The sequence below is a fragment of the Artibeus jamaicensis genome, unplaced genomic scaffold (genome assembly GCF_021234435.1).
Source record: "Artibeus jamaicensis isolate MK-2021 breed Jamaican fruit bat unplaced genomic scaffold, CSHL_Jam_final contig_1803, whole genome shotgun sequence".
Lineage (NCBI taxonomy): Eukaryota > Metazoa > Chordata > Mammalia > Chiroptera > Phyllostomidae > Artibeus > Artibeus jamaicensis.
This window is the reverse complement of record NW_026521356.1, coordinates 3,976,052-3,994,973: the sequence shown is the minus strand read 5'-3', so window position 1 is coordinate 3,994,973 and position 18,922 is coordinate 3,976,052. Positions and strand designations below refer to the sequence as shown.

Here is an 18,922-nt window from a genome sequence, read left to right as displayed (position 1 = left end):
CAGTGGGACTGAGGGGAACTGAGGGGAGATTTTAATCTGTACATTTTACCCTTCTGTGCTAGTTAACTCTTTGCAGCAAGTTTGTGTAATTTTTATAATAAAAGCTTAATACCATAATTTTACATGTCATTACATTAAAGCACAGAGTTTAGAAAGCAAAGGGTCTGGCCTCTTTTTGAAGTCTGAATATTGTTTAATGTAATTAAGGGCTAGACAGAACCTAAATATTGGATGCTAACTGGACAGGAAATGGGCACAGTGGCCATAAACTAGGCCTGCGTTGGGCCAAGTGGGCGGTGCGTCACCCTAAGTGACCGTAAGTATTTCATGTAAACTGAGATCTCATCAGCCCAGGTTCTAAAGGCCAAATGGAAACAGGTGGAGAAAAACTATCTTCTGATGGGAAAAGTACCATCAAAGGGGAAAGCCGCTATCAGATAGCTGCCATCTTGCTCCTTTCTTTCTCGCTCTGATTCATTAAAACGCCACAGAAAGCAAGCTCCTTGTGAGGAGCTTCAGAGGGAGAGACTGGTCAGTGAAGGGGCAGCAGCGAGAGGGCTCCTTTCTTCAGAAGGCTCTGAGTTGAATTTGGCAGAAGCTCTACTTTACTTTTAAGTGCTAAAGAGCTGGAAACAACCCTGGCTGGTGTAGCTCAGTGGATTGAGCGTGGGCCTGAGAACCTAAGGATCGAGGTTCGATTCCCAGGCAGGGCACATGCCTGGGTTGCAGGCCAGTTCCCAGCAGGGACACATGAGAGGCAACCATACATTGATGTTTCTCTCCCTCTCTCCTTCCCTTCCCCTCTAAAGATAAATAAACAAAATCTTTAAAAAATAATACCTGTTTAAAAAAAAAAAGAGCTGGAAACAGCCTGTATCTTTAAATAACATATAACAAACAAACGACCTAAAGTTACACAAATAGAAGAATTTAAAGTTTTCTCCTTGAAGCAGGGTAGCAAAATCCGGAGCACATCAAGCAGCTGGTGCTAACTGCTGAGGCTGAAGGTTAGTAAGGAAAGTGTTTATACTTCTTTAGATTGTACTCCAAGTTTTGTATCATTTTTACATTTAATAATTAGCTTCGGATTCATTAAAATGCTTTGCTAATGGAGATTTACACCTGAGATATATGGAAATGTTTGATTTTCACTTTAACTCAGAGACTCCTATGAAAACCAGTGCACAAAAGAAATCTCTCCTGAAGACTGGAGGTCCACGTCTAGCTTTTTGCAACCTCAGTTTCCCAGCCTAAAAAAAAATAGGTTACTCTAAACCAGTCCTTCCTACCTCTTGCGTTGCTGAGGTTATATTCGGAAATGTAGATTATAAATTGTAAATGAAACTTTACACAAATTTTCATCCCGCTCTCTGCTGGAAGACACCTAGATCGCGGGGAACAGAAGTGCCTGGCGCACGCCTGCTCAGCCTGTGTCGCCTACCAAGAAAAAGGAGACGGGCCCCTGTCCCATGTCATCGGTAGTTCTCACAGGACAGGGACCCCGTCTGCCTCCGAGTGCCCTCCCGCCCCTCCGAGCCACGTACATCGCACCAGCAGGTTGACGGTCTTCTTGGCAGGGTTGCCCACATTGTTGGTGGCCGTGCAGTTGTAGTAGCCAGAGTCCAGGGCCTGCACTGAAGGGACACTGAGGGTGCCACCTTGGGCCAGAGCCCCCAGGGGCAGCGGGCCCGGCCCGTGGGACCACTGCAGCTGGGGCAGGGGATCGCCGCCTGTCAGCAGACACTGCACCGTCACATTCTCCCCAGGGTTCACCACCAGAGTTTCGTTCACAGACAGCTTCAGAGCTGGTGGTGCTAAGAGGACAAGGAGGGGGGGTCTTAGGGGGCCACGAGGCAGGGCTAAAGGTGGGATATAGGGAGCTAGGAAAACCATGGGGCTGGGGAAGGATGGGAGATAAGAAAGAGGAGAAGGCAGGGAGCAGGCGGAGGGGAGGAGGGGATGCACTAGCGGTGACGACCTAGAGTCCTCTGTGGGGTGAGGCACCGTCTCCTGACTGGGCTGGTCAAAGGTGAGGTCAGGAAAGTGCCTGTACCTGTGGTGTTGGTGAGCCGGAAGGTGATGGCCTTGTCTGGGATGCCACACACATTGCGTACAGACACCTGGCAGGTGTAGCTGGCGTAGTCCTGGGGCCGAAGGTTCTTCAGCTTCAGGACCTTGGTCTCCCCCTGAGCAGCAGAGGGCCACAGGTATGAGGGGTCTGCTTGGGGCTCCAAGGACCCCTCATATATTTACCCAGCATCAGCAGCTAAAGCAAATTCTTATTCTAATCCCTATCTTTCCCAGCCTCCACACCATTTATCCCCTGGGAGCCTGAGTCTGGGGTGGATGCTGCACTCTTCAAACCCTGGGCTTCTCCGCATCTGAGGCTGCCCTGGTGCACGCTGGCCGGTACCAGGCCCCAGTTTCTCTACTTTGAGAAATGGAAGGGTAAGGAGGGAGGCCTGCCACCCACGGCCACATGTGAAGTGATGACAGCCACCTAGGAAAGCCACCTTTGAAAGCCCTCCCTGACAGGATGGCTCCATCACTATTCCTGGGACAGGATGGGGCCATGGGAAGTGGAGTCATCACTCTGCCCAAAACTCCCGCTGTGTCTGCCCACGGGGTCCCAATGCTCCGACAGCCAGCAGTGGGCAGGGCTGGCCTGCCTGCCTCTAGAGGGTACCTTTCCTAGCTGGCAATGTTCCAGAAGGACATGTTGCCTTGGAGACGTTCCTGTCCCCACCACTGTTCCCTGAGCCTCTGTGCAAATTTCACCTGTCCAGGGTAACTGAAGCCCAGTCAGAATGCTGCTTCCGATGTCAGAGCAGAACTGTTTTAGTCGGGCCAGTCCCAAGCACTCCCGACGGTGGGGCCTCAGTCCCCCGCCCCCTCCCTTGTTGGGTGCAGGAGGAAGAATGAAGTCCTGACCTGGGTGTAGAGGGGCTCATAGATGTCGACTCCGTTGTCCTGGCTGTGGGACAGGGTGTCGGAGCCCCGCTTCCAGATGAAGCGTGCGGGCGGGTTGGAGTTGACCGTGCAGCGCAGGAACACCGTCTTCTCCTGGTAGAAGTTGCCTCGAACATCACTCACTGTCTGGTGCACCGTCAGCACCGGCTCGTCCAGGTCTGCAAGGACACAGCCCCAGTCGGCCGAGTCAGGACTGGATCCTTCTGGTGTGGGGGATTCGGGCTCCTGGCAGCCCTCGGGGAAAGCCGAGCCACCCTAAAGGACGCTTCTAGACAGCCAGCTGCTCTCCCGAACCTGCGCGCTTAACCAACCTTTAGAATTAGGGGTCTGGACTTAATGACTTCCCAGCTGTCCCCCCTCAGGGACCCCCATGGGGGTTGTCTATCTTCACCTGCCCATCATGGGGTGGAGGCAGCAGCAGCAGACTAGAAACTGGGAAACCCTGGTTCAAATCCCAGGCTAGTTATTAATTTGTACTGTGACCTAAGTCTTTTCTCTGCCTGTTCCTCACTGGTAAATTGGACTAGATTGGTAGTTCCTCCTCATTTGCACAATGAAATCACGTAGAGATTTCCTTTTTAATACTAATGCCTGGAAGAGTTCATTAATGTGTCAGAAGTCAGAGGAACAGTGATTGTCTCTAAGAAGATTACTGACTGGGGGGAACGTGAGGAAACTTCCTGGGGTCCTGGAGCTTCCCTTGAACTACATGGTGTTTACACACACACATACATATGTAAGAATTCATTAAACTGTACACTTAAGATTAGTGTACTCTCCTGGATGTAGGTTAGTCCTCAATTTTTAAAAATCCCAGTGTCTGAGCCCCACCCCAATCAATTGCATCAGAGTCTCTGAAGGAGGACCCAGACATCAGTGTTTTTGAAAAGGGTCCCCTAGAGTCTAATGTGCAACCAGGATTGTGAACCGAAGTCACCCACAATTCCACATTCAAACATCCTACAATGAATGTTCCAACATGCTAGCATTCTGTCCTCCTTCCACAGCCCACTTAGGTAGAGGTTATTATCAAGGCCATGGGCAGAGGTGGGGCATTGGCGAAGTCCAGGCCATGCCTCCCAGCCCCTTTCAGACCAATAACTTGAGAAATGACCCTCAGCCCCAGGGTTTGGCAGGTGCCTGGGTGGCTGATGCAGGACAGAAGAGACAACTGGGGTTCCACTGCTCACCACTCAGTCGGGCCCCCTGGGCGAGTGTGAGGCCTGTGTAATGGGCAAGTTCATTGTAGACATTAAGATGATATCAGACAGGCCATTGGCCTGGCCCCCCAGGTTCTGGGTTCCTAGGTCAGCCTGGATAGGCACAGAGGGGGTGGCAAGCAGGGAGATAGCCTCTTGGGGTTAAGGGACAATCCGTGGAGGGCAGGTGGGGACTGGAGGCTTCCTATTCAAGCAGCAGCAAGGACTGAGAGGTGTTAGCTTGCTCCTGCACCTGGTGGGGTAAGGAAGTTTCAGAGTTACCCTGGGGCAAAAGCAGAGGCATCAGGTACTGCGGGAAGGCCAGTCAACCATAATGAAGAGGCCTATGCCCATGAACAAGTCTAGAGTCCTTGGTACCTCAGTTTCTTCATCTGTGGAATGTGTACGAATCCAACCTGTCCTGCCCTCCCTGACCACTTTATAGGGATGTTGCGAGGTTCACATTCCCACAGGTGGGGATGCGTGAGTGGTACAGGGCAGCACACGTCGCAGAAACAGCAGAGATCCCCCTGCCGGGCACGGAAGAGAGGAAACCTCTACGGTCCTCCTCCATGGAGGGGTTGGTTCTCCACGGCGCCCCACCCCCACTCCGCCTTCCTAGCCTGAGCTTGAGCCCCTTCCTCCCCAGGGAGGGGCCAGAATGGACGGGGGACTCAGACTCACACTGCACGTCCACGCGGATGGACTTGATGGCGGGCACGCCCACACCGTTCTCCGCCTTGCAGTAGTAGCGGCCCCCCTGTGTGCGTGCGATGCGTTCAATGCGCAGCGTCTCATTGAACACCGAGGTCTCCTGGAACTTGTCTGAGGCACTGCCAGCTGTCTTGGTCCACCGCACCTGGGCAGGCAGGGTGGGGCAGAGTCAGACGCGCAGTGCAGGCGGGGGGACCTCTGGGCCAACCCTGCACTGTGTCTTCCCTCTGACCCCCGTAGTTTTTCACAAGGGCACGTGGGGCATATATAGGCCTAGGAGACTAACCTAGACAGACTTGGGGGAATACACAGAGGGGGTAGGGCGACTCAGCCAAGGGCCTGGGGCATCCGGGGTCAGATGGATGAGGCTTTAACGACGGCAGTGTGGATTTGTGAGCAAATTACCCAGCCTCTCCTGCCTTCCTTTCCTCATTTTTAAAATGAAGAGTATTACCTCCTCCTACAGTTACTGAGAGGATTTAATTAATGTACAAGATCTGGAAAATGCCCAACCATTGTTAATATAATGAGAGTGATTTGAACAGTTTGCACAACATCTATGTCAACTGGCAGCCAAGGAGAGTGGACTGGGATGCACCTGCATAAACAGTGACAGCTTCACTGTCCTGGTCATTGGGGGCAGTAGACACCACTGAGGGTGTGTACTGTGTGGCCGTCACATTCAAATGACTGAGCAATTACAGCAATGAATCTGCATCAGATTTTGCGTTAAGCTTGAACATTCCCACATGGAAACTACTCGGATGATTCAAAAGGCTGCAGCTGTGGGCAACTGGCGATCGGCAGCTTCATCATGACAATGCGCCCGCTCATGCATCACGTCTCGTGCAGAGTTTTTTGGCGAAACATCAAATCACCCAGGAAACTCAGCGCCTCCACAGCCAAGATTTGGCACCCTGCAACTTCTGGCTTTTCCCAAAATTACAAACACCATTGAAAGGGAACAGATTTCAGACCACCAGTGAGATTCGGGAAAATATGACGGGGCAGCTGATAGCGATTGGGAGAACTGTGTGAAGCTCCAAGGTGCCTGCTTTGGGGGGGTCTGAGGCACCAATGTCCTCTGTACAATGTTTCTTGCATCTTCTTCAATAAATGTCTCTATTTTTCATATTGCATGGATGGATACTTTCTGGACAGACCTCGTATACTTAGTGCCTGGAAGGCTAAGGTTACTCATCTCTCTGATTTCTCTTCTGTGCAAGATGAGTCTCCAGGGTGGCCCCAAATGATCCCACCTCCTGCAGAGAAAGGTTCTCAGACCTTTCTGCAGTCCCCTCCCACTTTGTAGCAAAGCAGGTCTGTGTGGCCAATAGAATACAGCAGGGGGACTCGTATGTCACTTCCGAGATCAGGTTATAAAAGACTGTGATGCCCATCATGATTGTGTTCTCGGGTCACTCGCTCTGGGGAAAGCCAACTGCCATGTCTTGGGTGACGCTATGGAGGGGTCCACAGGGGATCCTCCAGCCCACCAGTCTTCAGAGAACGACAGCTTGGGGAGAGGCCCCGAGCCAGAACCAGCCACGCCAGGTTCCTGTCCTACAGGAACAATGAGGCAGTAAGTGTTTGTCATTTCCAGCTCTCAAATTTTGGAGCATTTGTTCTGCAGCAACAGATATCAATAATTATTATGCAGCATAACACCCACTTTGCAGGGTCATTGTGAGGTTTAGAAACAAAGTAGGCAAAGCACTTGAGTGGGGGCCTGGTCTATATTAGTCACTCAACAATTGTCTTTTATTGACATTGCCTTAGATCACGGGACGCTAGCAAAGATCACACAAGAAACTGGAGCTATCGAACACTACTCCAATCACCAGAGGTTTAAGAAAAACTGATCGGCTCCAGATTACTCAATTCTAAAGATGGGAGGATGACGTAGGGAAGCTTCCATCTTAAAGTTGAGGAGAACTGCTTGTTACTGAGACAGAGCAAGGGCTCCGAGACTGGTGAACAGGTCAGGCCACAGGTCATAAAGACAAAAAAGCCGGGAGAAATAGGTGAAAGATCAACCTTCTCATGCAGCGGGGGTCACTGCCGGCCATGATATTGCTACTCTCATTCCCTGGCCACCCTCAGCTGTACCCTCATGGTCTCGGACTTCACAAAACTTGGGGAAGGCTACAGGCGGGCGGCTTCAGGTGATGCATCCTGAGACCGGAGGGTGCTTTGGAGAGAGAACAAGGCCATGGATTTTTTTTCTTTTTGTACTTGACTTTTGTGGTTTTAACATGATTTGTCTAGATGGGGTTTGTTTATACACTGCTTAGAACCTGGTTTGTTTTATCCATGTCACGGTGTTTTTGATTTTTTGGGGGTGGCTTGCATTTTTAGAAATTTTTAGCCCTGGTGGTGTGGCTAGTGGATGAGTTCTGGTGGTTGCCGTTCAATTCCCAGTCAGGGCACATGCCTGGGTTGCAGGCCAGGTCCCCAGCAAGGGGTCACGTGAAAAGCAAACACACACTGATGCTTCTCTCCCTCTCTTTCTCTCTCCTTTCCCCTCTCTCTAAAAATAAATAAAATTGTTTAATAAGTAAATACATAAAAATCAAAAACTTATTTCATTTTCTACAATTTCTATTTGCTTTTGTTTCTATATCTAACTGACCAGGCTTTACAGTCTCCTGTCTTGTAGATTCTACTCCTAGTACCTCTTTAAACATTTCTTAAAAGATTTTATTTATTTACTTTTCGACAGAGGGGAAGGGAGGGAGAGAGAGATGGAGAAAAATGTGGATGTGTGAGACAAACATTGATTGGTTGTCTCTCACACCCCCAACTGGGGACCTGGCCTGCAACCCAGGCACGTGCCCTGACTGGGAATTGAACCAATGACCTCTTGGTTCACAGGTTGACACTCAATCCACTGAGCCACACCAGCCAGGGCACCACATTTTAAACATTTATTTTAAAGATCCTTTAAAATTGCTCTATTATCTGTTTCCTCAGAGATGAATTGTTCAATTATTTAAGTATACAGAGCGGCTCTCCTGGTGCTGGATTTTTGAGTGAGTTTTAAAATTTCACTCCACAGGCTTGTAATCAGTGGCAATCATCTTCCACAGAAGTCCCACTTAGGCCCTGACAGGCCTGTCTGAGGTGCAGCTCTGTGGTGGCCTACGGCCAAGACACATGGGTTCCCAGGTTCCAACCGGTTTTCCTGTTAGTTTCTTAGCTTCGGGTCTCCTCACCACTGCAAGAGGCAGGCAGGCTGAGGGTCACGCTCCCTCACAGGGCGCTGTTTACAGCCACATCCTGAAAGACAGAGTCCGCTCCCTGCTGTGACTCTGCGCTGTGGGAGAGAGGTCTTCTGGTCCCCATTCACAGGCGGTGCTACTCTTTTGAGCTTCCAGCTTTGGATGGAGCCCAGTCCAGCTTCTAGCCGTAGACAGCCCATGGCCTCCCCTCAGCCGGCTCCATGGGTGCATCAATACTGCAACCCCTGAGGTCCACGTAACCCAGGTCCCTCCAAGGACCAGGTTCTTCAACTCCGGCTCGCTGCCGTCACTCCAGATCCCTTCTTCATTTGGGCCCCAGGGATTCCCTCTCTCTGGATATTTGGAGTGAAGAACTCCTGCCCACCAGTCCCCCGCTCCGACACAGAGAGGGCCATGACAGGATGCTGCTCCCCTGTGAGACAAGATGCTTCATGACAAGAGGAACTGCAACTGTATCCTTGGGCCGCATCACAAGGCTTGGCACAGAGCAAGTCCTCAATACACGTTTGTGGTAATGAAATGAGTGAAAAGGGAACTAGAAGGCACTTCAGGAGTGGTGAGCAGCAGTGTCAAAGCAGGAATGAACAGGGTGTACTTGGGCAAGTTCGACTGGAGCACAGGTATGAGGAAGGAGGGAGATGAGACAGGAAAGGCAGGTGAGGGCCGATTGTGGGAGCTCTTTGATTCTACCTCCAGGAGCCTGCACTGGGTCTGGTCCGTAATAGGGTACCGTGAAGTGTTTCTGAGAGGGGAGCGATATGATGTAGCGGGCTGGAGGATGAGAATCAGGGATCGGGGTGCAGGAATGGCCTAGACGGGAGATTTGGGAGAATGGGCAGTAGACCAGGGAACGGGGCGGAAGGACTGACCCAGAGGAATCATGAGGAATGGACAGGAGAGGACATATGCAAGAGCATAAAAAGAAAGGTGTCAGGGGCTGGCGATGTGTGGGAAATGAGATGGGACAGAGGCAAATGTGAGCGCAGGGGGTTAAGCCTGGGTAGCAGGAAAAACAATGAAACTGTGGATGGAAATAGACAAAGAAATGCATGTACATACAGCCACAACCACAGATGACTCACACACGTGATGCACAAGGGGACATACACAGATGGCCAGTGCGGCCTTAGGGACAGATGGCCCAGCTGCCTCCCTGGCAACAGGACAAACCATCCCTAACAGTCACACCTGACACCAACCTGAAGACTGGCAGCACTGCCTTCACTTCTAAATAGGCCTCCCAGAAGGAGCAGGCAGTGATCAGAGTCTCAGGTGACAAGAGTCTGGCAGGGGTGTCCAACCTTTTGGCACCTCTGGGCCACAGTGAAAGAAGAGTTGTCTTGGGCCACTCATTAAATACATTGCAACATGTAAGCACCAAAAAAAATCTCATGTCTTAAGTGAATTTACAATTTTGTGTGGATTGTATTCGAAGCCATCCTGGGCTTCATGCAGCCTGTGGGCCACGGGTTGGACACCTCTGCAGGAGTCTCCTAGTCCACCCGCTTATCTCAAGGCCAGATCTACTAAAGCCATCCCTGTTCCCAAAATTATCCCAATAAAAGGATTTCACATTTCATTCTCCTTCCAAGAATCCAACCTACACCTTTCCTGCTGCTCTTAAAGGTCACAGCAGCTCACCAGCAAATTCCACACATCCCTCCAGCCTCCTGCCTCCTCCCATCAGCTCTCAATGGTAACCAGCCTACACTTCCTGTCTGAACCACTGAGTCGGTCTGAGACAAAATTCACCTGGCATTTCCAGACACCCAGCATCTGTTGCTCTCTAATTGCTTTGAGCCTTTTAACCTCAAGAGTGTACGCCTTGCCCACCGGAAGCCTCCCAAGGTAGAGATCGTATTCTCTGTTGCTGGTAATTCCTGGAGTCCCCAATCCAAAGACAAATACAGTGAGAGGAAGTGTGCCAGGCTACAGGGAACACTGGTTCTGGATGCAAATTCCGCTTCCACCTTCGCAAGAGCTGTGTGACCTTGGGAGTTTACCCAACCTGAACCTCTGTTGCCTCAGCTGTAAAATGGGGGTACGAATGCCTTCCTCATGGCATGGCTGTGAGGAGCCAAAGAGAAAACACTGGAGAAAGCACCAGGCATAGTGCTTGGCGCCCTGTTTGCTCTCGAGCCCGGCTGTGGAGCAGCTGAGGACGCGTCTGCTCACCTCTGCGAGGGCTGGAGTGGAGCTGAATAACTGACTTTCTGTTTTCCTCGTAGCCGTCAGTGTTTGCGAGTGAATAAGCCCACAGCCTCCAGCCCTTCCTCAGAGTTCATTTTCCAGCTCTTTCCCCAGCCCTGGCTCCGGTCCTCTGTTCATTTGCCACTGTGGCCTCTAGTCCCCTGCACCTGCTGTGGCTTCTTGAGCTCTGATTGCAGAGAGGGGGTGGAGAAGGAGGCCGCGCGGGCTGGATGGGGGCTTACCTGGGGCCGAGGGTGCCCGGTGACAAGGCACTGCAGCACAAGGGTGTCGCCCTCCCGGATGGTGTAGACCCGCTCACTGATGTTGTCCTCTTTCACCACACACGCCTGGCCCGCGTGCACGATCTGGGCCTGGGCTGGAGCTGGCAAAGAGCGAGGAGGTTTAGACAAGGGGCACCAGGGCCAGAGGGGGTCTGAGGCTCCCTCCTGACTATGTCAGGGAGAGAGGTCAGCCCAGACCTCCCCGGGTCATTCTTCAGAGGCCTGAGCTCATTGAGCTCAGGAAAGAACCCTCCCAGAGCCCCGGGCCACCAGAAGGGCCAGGAACTCAGAAAGGGGCACTTCTTCCTCACCCCACCCCCACTGCAAGATATCTGGGCTCATCAATGAGCTGCTGAGGGTGAGGGGCTTTGTAATCCAGACAGACTGTTTTAGCAGCCTCCTGTGATGGAGGCTGCTGGTGCTCCACCCAGTATCTGGCATCTGCATGCACCCCCAGCTGCTCTGAGTGACGGCTACTGGGTGCACAGAGCTCACCTTCCCCAGGGAACTGCCCTTCGCCAGTGGGAGCTGCCTGGCCCAGAAATGCCTAGGAGGTCACCCTCTTCCCAATACACACACGCCCTCCCGATGACTGGCAAGCAGGTTCAAAAGCCCAGCCTCTTGCCTTAAGATGGGATGACTGTGGTGCTGTTTACACTCCAGAGCCCCACCCCTGGGCCCCTGGACCCCATGACCCCAGGAAGAGGCCGAGGCTATCAGTTCAACCACATATTGGCCCAACTGCTTCCCCTTTTTTCCTAGTTTCTGCTGAGAATATTTCCTCAGCAAATCACCTGCCTGAACTGTACCTATGCCCAACCGTCCCAGACTCTACTCCTAGAGAGCCTAACCTGAGACCCTCCAACCCCACGGACTACACATTCCCCTTACCCACAGCCCTGCTAATTTCCCCCGCTGTGCCTGTGCCAGCTCTTCTCCAAGGGACAGCAGTTCTCAAAAAACCGGCTCTTCCCTGACCTCTCTCGCAATGCCCAGGGCTGGGGAGGGGGAAATGACCGAACTGGAAAAGTTCATAGCCCCTCCCTCAGTGGCAAGCCCACTGTGCTAAAGGTAAGCCAGCCCTCACCCCACAGATGCGTGGGCCCTGGGAAGGAGAGGAAGGCCCCCAAGTTCACACCCGTCTGCTCACAGTTGAGGGTGGAGAGAGTGGAGGTGGGAGAGCTGAGCAGACAGAACACGAGGGACATGGGGACTGGACACAGTCCTTGCCCTAAATCACAGCCCCAAAGCTGAGATGGAACCTGTGCCTAAAACGTGTGACTCCACCCTGGCCAGGTGGCCCCACGGTTGGAGCATCCTCCAGTACAGACCGCCAGTCGGGCGGGGCACATGGGGGAGATAGCTGATCAGTGTTTCTCTCCCCCTCTTCCTCTCTCTCTCAAATCGATAAACATATTCTCAGGTGAGTATTTTTTTGCTCCCCCATCCTTTTGTATCAGTCACTCCCCCAGCACAGTGGCAAAGTGTCAATCTGTGTGTCTACCAAGTCCAGGGGTCTTGTCTTTCTGCCTACCAGGCTATGAACTTCATCTTGGCACCCTCAGCACAAGGCCTTAAATACAGCAGGCACTCAGGGCACATTGAATTAATGAATTTACAAGACTATCCCAAGGTGAAGTTGCTAAGCATTGTAAGAGAGGTCAGAGAAGAGAGCCACCCCCACCCACAGGAGGAAGACTCATGGAAGGAGGAAGAATCACAGAATGCTCTGTGGAAGAGGCAGCTTTTGAACCAGGCCTCAAAGAATGGGGGGCCTACGCGCCAGTCGACAGGGCAGGGTACTGCACTGCACATTACGATTCACTGGGGGCAAGCCGGTAGTGATCTCTGGACACTTGTTTTCTCGTCTCTAAAATAGAGAGAATGCTGCCAACTCTGCGAACTCATCAGGGTGGATGCGCAGTAACACAGTGTAAATGAGAAATGTCTGGTGGAACTCTACTGCTCTGCAGATGACACGGAGGTGCCTTCACAGAATCTCCCCAAGCAATGCTGGTGGGACAGCCGTGAACCAGCCACAGAGAGGGGTCCGCGGAGGCAGCCTGGCTGCAGGTTGAGAAGCCTATGGGGCCGCAGTTGGGAGTGGCACAGGCCATGCTTAACCACTAGAGTCTCTCTAAACAGCAGCAGGTTCTGCAAACAGCGGCAGCTGCCACCAACCCAGAGTCCGAGTGTCCAGGTGACCATCCTGCCTGCCTGGTGCCCCAGAGGAATGAACCTAGACTAGGTGTCAGGAGACAAGCTGTGTGACCTTGGGCAAGTCAGACCTCCGTGGGCCTGAGCTTCCCCACCCATAGGAGGGGAATGGGTTTGATGACCTCTCTGTGGTCTTGTTTCAACTCATACTTCCTATGAATTTTCTAATCAGCACATAGTCTCTGCAAAAAATGCACCCTAGAATCTGGGGAATGGGTCTGACACTGCCCATCCCCCCCCCCAATGAAGAACATGCATTGCTGATAACCCGTGAAGCCACGTGGATGGCTACAGGAGGCCCGGGTGCCTCTCAACAAGGAAGGCATGATTTAACAGGCTGCCAAGGAAGATAAACTATAAGCTTGGACACGGTGGCTTGCCCGTAGCCAGGCAGTGTGGCAATGACAGAAGATTTGGCGATTAATAAGGAATACTGCAAAAGAGCTGGAGAGCTAAACCTCCTCAGGGCTCAGCCAGCACAGGCCAGACAAGACTGGGCCTGGCCAGCAGACACAAGACCTCCGGTCACCTGACAGGTACGTGTGCTCACTGGAGATGGGGCGATGACTGGGCACCAGGGATGATGGCAAAGGGGGTTAAAGTTACTTAACCCCCTTTGATGACGTTACTAAGATTATTCAACTCTAAAAATGGCAGAACTACCTTTGAAGAGATTCGGGCTAAACAAGTGTGTACCCACGACACAGGGGCCCCACTGCAGGGTATGCCCCCAATAAAGTGAGTGCTCCTGACAACCAAGCACTAGACTGTCCACAGCAGCTTCGGCCACCGTAGCTCACAACAGGAAATGACCTGCACGTCCAGCAAGGGCAGCGCAGGGTAGTGAAGTGGTGTATACATACGACGGAGTATCGCGTAGGTGTGAAAAGTGAACTGCTGCCAGATACACTAGTGAATCCCACAGGCAAAGTTTAAGTGGAAGAACTTGGATACAAAAAAGTAAATAGCGTACAGTTTTACCTATTTAAAATTAAAGAATGGAAAAACCAATCTTGTAGTGACGGAGCCCCAGCAGCGGTGGCCCCTGGGTGGGAGGCGGTCACTGACTGGGGACGGCACCAGAGGACTTCCTGGGGGGAAGGCGGCGTCCCGTCTGGTGGGAGGAAATACTCCACGTCTTGACCTGAGGGGGCGTTACACAGGTGGATACACATGTAAAAATGTACCATCATTTACTTACGGCTTTACAGTATCTAAGTTACATTTCGATTTTTAAAAAAGCAGCCACCTCCCTGTGGTGACCCTGCGCGCTGAGGTCCCCTTCCTTTACGTCACTAACCCCTGCAACTCCTCACGCCCTTTACTCCGACTCCCGCTTGAGGAGCCCCTGCGTGCGGCTGCTGTCTTCCAGGCGTAGACGGTCCTTCTGGAGGAGCACTGGCCAGCAGCAAAGTGCCCGGACCTCCTCGACCTCGGCTGGCATTTCAGTGTGTCCGTCAGCCCACCCCACTCCCCGCGGAGTTTCCTTGGCGTGAGTCAGCCTCCCCCACGTTGCCCAGCGCTGGAATGTCTGGGCAGGGTTTCTGAGCAGGAAACCCCTGCTGCGTGGCAGGCCCCCAGAGCGGCTCTGTCCCACTTAACCTCAGCTGCCCCTCCACACACCCCGGGACGGCACTGCCAACAGCCACATCTTCCGGTTCCAGAGGCAACCAGGCCTGTGTCAAGAGGCGCCACGACATAATCCTTTCATTCACTCTGTCAAACAACAAATGCTTCGAGCCTGCGGCTGTGCTGGGTGCTGAAGAGGCTGTCATGAAAAGCAAACAAGGACCAGCTCTGAAAGAGAATCTGTGGGGAGATGGACAGCAAACCAGAAAACGGACATGAACAGGACAGTTTCAGAGCGTGCTAAGTGCTAAGACGACTCTGAGGCAGAGGCATGTGACAAGGAACAGGTGGCCGAGGGAGACCTGCTTTAGAGACAAGGAAGGAGCCGACAGTCTGGGATGAATCCCCGGCTCTGCTACCCAGGGGCTGCTACCCAGCGGTGGGGTGACGACGGGCAAGTGAATCCCTCTCAGCCTCAGCCCCTTCATTTGTAAAATGGGAACAATATGCCTTCTCCCAGGGCTGGTGGGAAGGCTTAAGACCATATGTGCAAAACATCTGGCTGAGGAGCCTGTGCACCCTCTCTAGATGACAGCTCCTGAGATGATCCAACAGGAGCAAGAGGTGGGGACAGGCGGGCCCCCTCTGCGGCCCCCTCCGCATCCCCGGGGAGGAGACAGTCAAAACAGGCCTGAAACCGGCAGGGAGTTTTCATGAATATGGTCAAGACTCGTGCTCAGGGCTGTGCAGGGCTTCAGGAGGCCTTCAGCAAGTTATTGTGTGACTTTCTGCAAATTACTTACACCTTAGTTTTCTCAGCTGTAAAACGGCGTGTTGCTGCAAGGAATAAGTAAGTAGACTCACGTGAAGTGGTTAAAACGGTGTCCGGTACACAGTGAGCAATCTGACCGCATCACCCAGCATTTTTCCTCTACAAACGACCCCGCCTGCTGCTCAGGAGCCCACCTCCCTGGGGGGTCTGAAGCCCGGCGCACGACCGGACCCTGGCATTTCCGCACAGACGACGAGGGCTGATGCGTTCCCGGGGTTCACTGTACGTTTCCAAGCTCCTCGCCTCCGTTCTGAGAGGCAGAAAGAGCAGGTGCTATTTTGCTCCTTTGGCAGAGAAGGAAATGGAGACCTGGAGAAGCAAATGCCCACGTCACTCACACAGTGGCCGAGCTGGGACTCGAACCCTGGCCTTCTACCCGGTATCTTGGAACTCAGCTCCTGTCTCAGTCACCCTCAGACCCCCCACCGCCACCCCGTGTCACCCGGGGAGCCTGTCAGAGCACAGATTCCCAGGCCCCCGTGGAACCACAGGCTTTGACTCTCCAGGAACGGGCCTTGGAGTTCGCACCTGTAACACGGTCCCGGGAAGTTCGGAGGCACCCCAGGACCTGAGCATCTCTGCTTGGTATCCCGTTGGCGGACAGGAAACAAAACAGGATTTGGGAACCAGGTATGTTTCTCTGTCGCTGGTCTTGAGACTTTTCCTACGTCACTCTCTGAGCTCCATCAATAAACCCCCATGAAAAAAGGAAAACTGTCCCCAACCTGTGTGCCACGAAGTGTTCCTCAACAGTCCCCGCCAATAAGGACACTGCATCTTCTCTCTCCTCCGTCTCAGTGCACAGGAGTATAGCATTAAAGGCTCTGAAAAGACCCGCAGTAAACACTTGGTTTACTCCAGCGCTTTCCAACTGTGTTCGACCATAAAGCCCTTTCTTCACAGAGTTATCTCTTAACACCTTGTGGAGCAGAAGTGTTGTATACAGCGAGTGCGGAGCGCTGATCCGACGCTCAGTACAAAGCTAAGGCTGTGGGGGCAAGTAACACCCCCCCAACACACACACCAGTCCCTTGGCGGAGAATGGTCAAGTGGCGTGAGAGTTGTCACCCATGGGGCAACATTATAGTGAGGGCGGCTGAGGCAAAAAATGGCGAGTCCCTGGCAGAGTGCTTCTGACCAATCAGCTCACTCCTTTCTTCCCCCAAAAGTAGACATCTCAAATTGTAGGTGGGGGTGGGGACTGCCAGGGCCCAGCAGGCCCAGTGAGGAAGCCACAAACTCTCAACACACGTAAAGACTACTTCCAACTTGCCCACTGGGCTACCGAAGACAATTCTCACTGGAACCTAGAGGGGGAATTTCACCAAACGCATGAGGATGAAACAGGACACGTAGAGTCAAATAAGGCAACCAGACAGCAAAATGCATGGAAACCTGAATTGGAAGCCCCAGCAGCTTTCCTCCAGGTTTCCTCTCCTGCCACATCTGAAAAGGTCCATCGTGGCCAAGTGGGGGCTGTTGTCCTGCTCCCTGCTACTGACTCTTTCAGGGGAAGCGTGTCTGCAGCCTGGGGAAACTTCCACACAGAGCAGAGTGGGGGAAAGGCAAGGAGAGAAGAGGAGAGGGAGGCTTCCCTGCCTAGAGTTGGTTCTATCTGCCCGACCGTCAGATTCCAGGGCAGCCACCCTAGCCACCTCCCGCAGCATCGCTGGGTGGTCTGAGCCAGGCAATGTGGAATCGCAATCTGTCTTCTGGTCCTGACTTCACGGTCATCCAGCAAATCCTCATGAGGCTGGGGCTGGGGCTGGGGCTGGGGCTGGGGTATGGGGAGCGATGGCACCAGGCCCTGCTCTAGGGCAGTGTGGAGTCTAGAAGAGCTGGGACAAAGCCTGCCAAGAGGCAGAAAGGAAGCGAGGAGGGACTGCTGTGAGCTAGAGTTATGCCTCAGGTCTCCCCCGTAACACAACAATGTACACATAACACAACAACTCACTCCGTCCCAGCACTGCACTGAGTGTTTTATATCTGCTATTTTATCTATTGCTTATAACGAGCCTATTATTGTTCCCATTTGTCAGATGAGGAAGCTGAGGCTCAGCAAGGTTAAGCCCAAGGATGCCCCCTGCTGGTTGGAAGTCTGCCTGACTCTGACTTTTGTGCTCAGCTCCACGCATTTCCAGTGCCCGAGTGTCTGCACAGTGCTAAGGACACACCGGACTGAGTCGCTGGTGGGCCACTCCTGTGCGGCATCCTTGGAGACCACCTCTCCCCTGCCCTCCCAGCCCAAGGTACGCACATGTTTATCGATCCCTTTATGCATATAATGCTGATGTACACTCAATACTTTAATGGGCTAACAGTGCTGAAATATTAACAGTCTTTTCTCTTTTAATTAGCTGCTCAGAGAATGGTGGCTGGGGTCTGGGAGAAGGTTGTCAGGGCAGGCGCCTGGCCAGCTCTGCCTGGGCCTCCTCCTGCCAGGGATGATGCTTCTGCGCCTCTCCTGAGGGTCGCTGACTGTGGAGGAACCCTGCCCTCTGTGCTCTCCACAGCAGGCTGTGCCCTGCCCTCCCCACCCACCAGGCTGGCTTTGGAGCTGGCTGAAGCCTGTCTTCTGTTCACAGCCAGCTAGGATGGGCCAGGAGACTTCTCAGGAGCACTCCAGGTCTGGGGGAGGCTCCGATTCTACAACGGGAAAACCAGGTGGAAACAGTTCCACCCAGCCCTCATCGTCTCCTCTGGCCTCCCCTTCAGGCTGGTCATCTGGAAGGGATGCAAAGTGCACTGCCTTGTCCACCCCTGGACGTTCTCTCAGGTCATTAGGCCTTGGTCCAAGCCAATTCCCTCTCCATCCTCCCTCTCGCTCCCTGGCCTCCCAACCTCTCCACAGGGAACACCCAGTCACCTGTCAGTGTGCCACTGATTCATCGATTCCTCTATAACATTTCCTGAGCACCTAGTATGTGAACTATCCAGCTCTCAGCACTGGGATTCAGAGCCAAGGGAGGCCCAGCCCTCCTCACTGAAGAAGCTCTGCCCTCCCCTTGCTGCAGACCATATTAAGGTCTGCTCTCCACCACAAGGGCCTCTTTGCTCATCAAATCAAACCCCCATTCAACCGACCTCCCCTTTGGCTGCAAAAATCTCTCCCCAGCCCCAGTGTATGTGTCGCTGGCCTCTGAGTACAAGGGTGCTGTCACTGAGTGCAGAGAGCAGGCAGAGCTGAACGGACCAGTGCACAGACTGCCACCCTGTCACCATAATGGAGCATAAAACCTAGCTGTGCTCTCATAGTCAGATGCAGGGCCTGCTGCTGCTTGCCCAGCCTGCTACCATTACAGGGCCAGGGCCCATTTTCAGAGCCTGACGCTCTGGCAGAGCCTGGCACTCCTAGCAGCCCTCCTCTGCCAAAAGTGGTGGCCAGTCCATCTGTGCCCCAGTCCCTAGGAGCATTCGCACTGCTGCATCCACATCCCAGCCTCATCGGAAGGTGCACAGGTTTCGACAGCGTATGCTCACACTCCTCCACGTCTGAGTATCGGTGGAAGTCTAATCTGCGCACCACATACGGAACACTGGGCTATCAGGACAGGCCCCTGGGAGAGCCCTGCAAATGAGGGCTCCTGGGTCCCCTGTGGGAAACTGTTAAGGGACTTTCTCCCTAGTGGGCCCCAGAACAGCAAACTCTCAGCAATGAGGGGACTTAGGGCAGCTCCAACCAGTGCAGAAGGACACTCAGAAAGAGAG

The 18,922-nt window shown here is 53.1% G+C and overlaps 1 protein-coding gene across 3 annotated transcripts in view; it reads right to left on the bottom strand.

The window, feature by feature from the left end:
• The window catches only part of MDGA1 (MAM domain containing glycosylphosphatidylinositol anchor 1), a 55,686-nt gene that overhangs the window by 15,755 nt on the left and 21,009 nt on the right, over positions 1-18,922 (bottom strand). For 2 of the 3 annotated variants that reach the window (XR_005082669.2, XM_037146250.2), the window contains exons 2-6: positions 10,558-10,697; positions 4,854-5,028; positions 2,932-3,128; positions 2,054-2,186; positions 1,545-1,814 (exon numbers count right to left, since the gene is read on the bottom strand). Coding sequence is in view for 2 of the 3 variants with exons in the window: in XM_037146250.2 (XP_037002145.2) it covers positions 1,545-1,814; positions 2,054-2,186; positions 2,932-3,128; positions 4,854-5,028; positions 10,558-10,697 (915 nt within the window). In the remaining variant the exon portion in view is untranslated. The remainder of the gene's footprint in view (positions 1-1,544; positions 1,815-2,053; positions 2,187-2,931; positions 3,129-4,853; positions 5,029-10,557; positions 10,698-18,922) is intronic. The other variant, XM_037146251.2, reaches the window with a different exon arrangement.